The 6000-nt window shown below is 42.4% G+C and overlaps 1 protein-coding gene across 1 annotated transcript in view; it reads left to right on the forward strand.

Annotated features, from left to right (window-relative positions):
- TRPM1 (transient receptor potential cation channel subfamily M member 1) overlaps positions 1 to 6000 on the forward strand; it is a 113152-nt gene that overhangs the window by 90392 nt on the left and 16760 nt on the right. The window contains exons 24-25 of the mRNA XM_046652768.1: positions 66 to 268; positions 897 to 1029. Of these exons, the coding sequence (XP_046508724.1) occupies positions 66 to 268; positions 897 to 1029 (336 nt within the window). The remainder of the gene's footprint in view (positions 1 to 65; positions 269 to 896; positions 1030 to 6000) is intronic.

The raw sequence follows: 6000 nt of genomic DNA on the forward strand, positions 1-6000 counted from the left end.
CTGGTTGCCCTGGGAAATCACAATACAAAGTAACATTACTAACTAAAAGTTTATTCTTTTTAAAGCAATACCTTCTTTGAAGTAAAGTCAATATCCAACCAAGTGTGGAAATTCCAGCGCTATCAACTGATTATGACATTCCATGACCGGCCAGTCCTCCCTCCACCAATGATCATTTTAAGCCACATCTACATAATCATTATGCGTCTTAGTGGTCGCTGTAGGAAGAAAAGAGAAGGGGACCAAGACGAACAGGATCGTGGACTGAGTATGTGCAGGACTCTTTCGTTTCTATCTTGGATAATTTCAAAAGAGCGTTCAAATTGGACCCCCTCATGAAAATCTCATTAAACTACTTAAATGTATGAAAACACAACGCTCTAGTCCAACTGCTATTCTTTGCAGATGCTTCTCATTTTCTGTTGCTTTCATTCTAGTTTTAATTTACTAACTAGTGTTATGGAAAGCCCACTCATGAAGAGATCAGAAGTTGGGAGAGGTCTTGAAAATAACTCTTCCATATAAATTCAATATTCCTTTCAAAATGTTTTAATTTATTGCATCTAAAGAGGATGGGAAAATAATGCTGTACACTTGAGTCTATCCATAAAATATATGCAAAAGGTTTTGCAGAAAATAGTACTTGGTTTCATTTTTCAAATAGCTGTAATTTTGTTTTTTGTGTTAAAAAGTGAGCTCTAGTGGAAAGATAATTGCTGTTTATTACAACTTCTCTTTGTGGAACAAACAATCTTAGTAGTCAGAGAACTGCCTGCAAGTGATGGAGAAAGGAGCTTAATTAAGGTTGGGTCGTGAAATTCGCAATGACGCAACTAAATTGATTCTTCACGGATATGGCTTGTTTTTCACTTAGCAAACCTTCTTCCTTTACACAGAGCTGTTTCTCAGCGAGGAGGAGCTCAAGAGACTGCATGAGTTCGAGGAGCAGTGCGTGCAGGAGCACTTCCAAGAGAAGGAGGACGAGCAGCAGTCGTCCAGTGACGAGCGCATCCGCGTCACTTGTGAGAGGTGCGCCCAGCGCGTCGCCACTACCCGGCAGTGGGCCAAGGGTTTTCGGGTTCCTCTGCCCCATTCTAAGGGGGATGCCAAAGTTCATTTAAACATTCATGCCAAGTTCTCGTTTATTCAAACTTCGGGTCCTTATGTGTTTTCCCCCGAAATACTGTGGAAGTCCCTAGGTGATGATTGTATATTGCGTATAGAAGTGAATAATGACATTTATGCAAATATTCCAGGCCAAAAACAAAACAAAACAAAAAACCCTGACAGTTCTTGCCCGTCCCCCAAGTGGGAGCGTTTACTACAATACCCTGCATTAATGGAGACAACAATCAGCTGTAGAGCTGTGTAATGGCTGAGGAAGTCATCTTTCTCCCTGCTCTTGACATGTTGCCTTTGCGAGGGTGGTCTTCCCCTCGGGACTGACCCCTTTATCCTACCTGATGCTCTTGGTGCTCCTTCCCAACACTGTTCCCAGCCTCACAGAGCAGAGGTAAAGACTCCCTCCTCTGTGCTCCCATGAGACCAGGAACTACAGGAGGGGCAAAGCCATCTGTCCCCCGTGAGGGTGGAAACCTCTAAACTAAGGCAGGGTCTGTATTTCAGACACTTTTACGTCCCAGGTACCCAGCAAAATCAGCATCACCCATATGGTAGTGCTTAATAAATGTGAAATGAATGAACGCATGTGTGCGTGAATCAGCAAATGAAGGCAGGTCCCGGAGAGACAGAAAGAGCGACATTTTCCAGACTTTGTAGTATTGCTCTTCCTGCAGCTGGGAAAGAGCGACCAGCAAAGGGTAGATGTGAATAATAAACCTGCACTATCTACATTTTTTTAATCATATACTTTTTGAGAACTTCTATCACTTAATAAAAGCAACTTAAGCTTGTTAAAGATTGTGATAATTGATAAAACATTGTTGCAAAGAGTTTAACCCACAATGCAGGTAGAAGGATGAGTATGGAGGAGGCATGCCTAAGAGGATTCTAGTTCATCATTCTATCCTTGAGAACTCAGAATTAGAGTTTCCTGATGCAGATATGTGTGTATACTGATAAACGTAATAACATGGTAGGACTTGAAAAAAATATCTCAGCACACAATTCCCAATCAGGGGCCCAACAATTACACCAGAATTCATGATACACCGTGAAGTCACCCTGGCGTATGTTCAGGCCGGTGATTCTGCCTCAGTCCACAGGAGGGACGAGGTCTCTGGCCCCTCTCCCCTCCTAGATCTAGCCACCTTGTAATCCAGCCAAATTCAAGGGTTATCTGCATCAACTTTTGGCTTAATAAAGTACATTTTCAATAAAACTTTGAAACACTTCTTTGCTGTTTTAATAGGAATTACTAAGCTTTCAAGATATAAAAATTATTTCTTCACGAGAAAGATAAGGGACCCCCATTTTGATAATCTAAAATTTCCACTTTCTGGTTAGACATTAACTTGAATTTAATCACAGCCAGTAATTTACAATGGAAATTGTGTTTTGTTTCCCTCTGCCTCTTTCCCTTCCCCCTTCCCCCAGCATTGTTTGGATTTTTGCCATTCTTGGGCCAAGCCTCCAAGAATGTGGTTATCAGGTCACTACCAAATTGCATTTTCCTCTTGGGGCTGTGTGCACACGTAATAGGAATGAAATTGTACTGGGCAGTAAAAACATGCTACTTCCCGTTTCCCTTGGCTGAGATCTCCACAGTGATGGGAGCCCCTCCAGGCCCCTCTGTTGACCCTTTCTTGGCTGAATCACAGGTTAATGGCAGAGACAAAATGGGGAGGAGGTTTGGGGAGAAGGTAGCTTTCCTTCACTCTTAACCAGGACAGCTGAGGAGCAAAGAAGAAGGTGGAAGACTCGAAATAAAATTAGTTATTTTTAACCTAACTTTTGATACCAGTGATTTTTTTTTTATAAGGATTGGCACCTGAGGTACCAACTGTTGCCAATCTTTTTTTTTTTTTCTGCTTTTTCTCCCCAAATCTCCCCAGTACATAGTTGTATATTTTAGTTGCTGGTGCTTCTAGTTGTGGCATGTGGGATGCCACCTCAGCCTGGCTTGATGAGCAGTGCCATGTCCGTGCCCAGGATTTGAACCAGCAAAACCCTGGGCCGTCAAAGAGGAGAACATGAACTTAACCACTCAGCCACGGGGCCGGCCCTCTAATACCAGTGATTGCTTTTAAAATCAAATTTTTCAATACTCTGACGTTCCTGCCATTTTTTGTCTTCTTTGTACATTTGATTGTTTTTATTTTCTGCATCACCATTTGCCATTTAATGATTTTCCTGTTCTTCTCTCAGTGGTGGCATCACCAGCACCATTCAGACTGCAGGGGCTGTTAGGGGTGGGCGTCTGTGAAAGGCACTCGGCAGCAGTCCTGTCCTGGCCTCTCTGTGGTCTGGGTGCCTTTCAAAACCTGGGCCAGCGATTTCATGACTCAGTCTTACAAATGTGTTCACACATGTTTACACATTTGTTGTGCTCCTCCTGGCAGGGTGGTTTGAGGGCTTATGTGCAGAAACAAAATTCATGGCTTTCCCCTAAAGCTTGGAAAGTTACATACAAAATCCTAACAATTTACCATTTACTTTTATCATATAATTTCAACATTTTGTAAGATCCAACCTTTAGTCCCTCAATAAGAGAGTTACAATATGATTCAGTTTTCAGTTAACACTTTGCACTGGATAGACTCTAACCAGGTCCTGCATCCCTCACCACTACCTCTCTTTAAAAGCCCTTCAGTGGCTGCCACTGCTCCCAGGCCTTCAAGGCCGTGCTGTCTGTCCAGCCTCACCCTAGACTGTCCTCCCCTCATGCTCAGTACTCCAGTCTTGCTGGCCTTCTTTCATTTCCTCAAAGGCACCACTTTCTTCCTGCCACAGGGGCTTTGCACATCCTGTTCCCACTGCCTGCTCATCCTTTGGATCTCTGCTCAAATGCCAACTGCTTATGGAAAACTTCCCTGACCACTTCACACCTTAGACTAGGTCAGGGCCCTTGGACTCTAAGCTCCACAAAGGCAGGGACCATGTTCGAATTTTGTTCACCATGGTATTTCCAGAGACTACACATCTCCACATAGCAGGAGCTGCTATTTTGGATGAATGGATGATTTAAAAGTTCATCTCCTGATTTGAATGCAAATTTCTATCCTATCCTCAATGAGTTCCCTCCAGGAATATCAAATAGGAGATCAACTACGCTCCCTCTAGGTTCGAAAATTTGGTTTTACTACTAGGAACCAGGAACAATCTCAATATGCAAAAGATTCTGCTACCCATAATTGTCAGGAAGAATCCTTAATAGCAGCAACACCAAAACTAGTGTCGACATTGGCATGTGTTGTCTCTGCTCAAAGGGACAGTATCAGATAACTAAGATGGCGGGTGGGAGAAGAATATTCTATAAATAACTTCTGCCAGCACAACCAAGGTAGAACTTGTCAACCTAAATATTCTATTCTCACCATACCAGGTTAATAACTGGTAACATACAGCCTTATCAATTGGAGCTTGAAGGTCATTTCTGTGTCTCTTGCAACGCCTCTGTTGAACACATCGTTCCTTTTGTGGGTTGGCATCCCTTATCACAGGTTCACAGGTTCAAGAGCAATTGAGTTGGACAGAATCTTTTCTGAGAAAACTTTGTCAGAGATTCAACTTCCTTTTCTCAAACAATGAGAATTATGTAATCCAGTGTGTTTTCCTTTTTTCCACAGCTTCAAGAAAGCTTAGCACCAAATAATATTTAATTAGAACAAGCATACTGCTGTAGGTTTTTGGAATATGTGATGTACATTGCCTCCTGATTTTCTCCTCTTTACTCTTTCATATATTCTATCTATTTACATAAATTTTATTTTATATGTCTGATATTTCAAAGTATGTGGGTATAACTCGTGAATTATACATTTTAGATGTAGTTGGTCCTGTACTTAAGGGGATCTGTGGGTCTTAGACTAGCCAAACCGATAATATCACATTTGGATTCCCCCAAAACCTTCTGGGTTAAGAGGTTTCTTATCATATTTGTGGATCTGGGTTAAGGTCTTGAGTTTCCTCTGGGGTTGATAGGAAATCAGCAATTCAGGGCCTTGAGATCTTCTTATTTGGCATCCTCTGCCCAAATGACCAGGAAGAGAAGATGCTAGTGATAGAGACCCTTACGAGAAAGACAAGAAGGAGAGAAATGAGATAGGAACTGAAGAGGACCTGAAAGAGAGATCAGTCTTAGAAAGGAGGTGGGAGATTCCTCTGATGTACAGAAAGTCAGAGAAAGACAAACATGTGGTGATGTGGGAGGTTTGGAGAAGATCCCATCTGAATGTCTTGATCTTATAAATTAATAGGAGGAAGAGTTGCTTGGATGGTGGGGAAGGAGTAGGATTAAATGTTGAAGTTTTAATTTGCCTAGTAAATGACAATCTTGTTTCTTACTTGACTTTGAGGGCCAATTCAGAGAGAGATACAGACATCAGGCAGATAGAGAAAAAACATATCAGCTTTATTAGCAACAAATGTTGTGCTAGAGTGTGTGGTTCAGTTCTTGCCAAATACACACCCCAGAATTAGACTTACCCACTCAGTCATAAGCAGCACTAGCCACCCGACGGCCTCCTTCTCACAGGCAGAGTCAGCCTTCGCCACTAAGCTTACCATATGAATAAGACAAAGTGAGAACCCATGCTCCGTGCAAGTAGCTGGCTCCCAAAGAGAGAGAAAACCATGCTGGTTTCCTGGTCCCAAAACTCCTATCAGAAAATGAGTCCTCCTCAAGAATAAATAACTGGTTGGAGAGAGGCCAGGAGTTTGACACTAATGGAAGGACCAGACACATAGGAAGAAATAATAGGAAAAGGGAAAAAGTACTCCCCCCTGCCCCCAGCAACATTACAGACTTGAAGCCAGTAGGGAGGATTTGAGTTTACCCTCAGGGGAAATATAGTAGGAGAGGACCTAGCCAGGATACGC

This window comes from Equus quagga, chromosome 2 (genome assembly GCF_021613505.1).
Source record: "Equus quagga isolate Etosha38 chromosome 2, UCLA_HA_Equagga_1.0, whole genome shotgun sequence".
In the NCBI taxonomy this organism is placed as follows: Eukaryota; Metazoa; Chordata; class Mammalia; order Perissodactyla; family Equidae; genus Equus; species Equus quagga.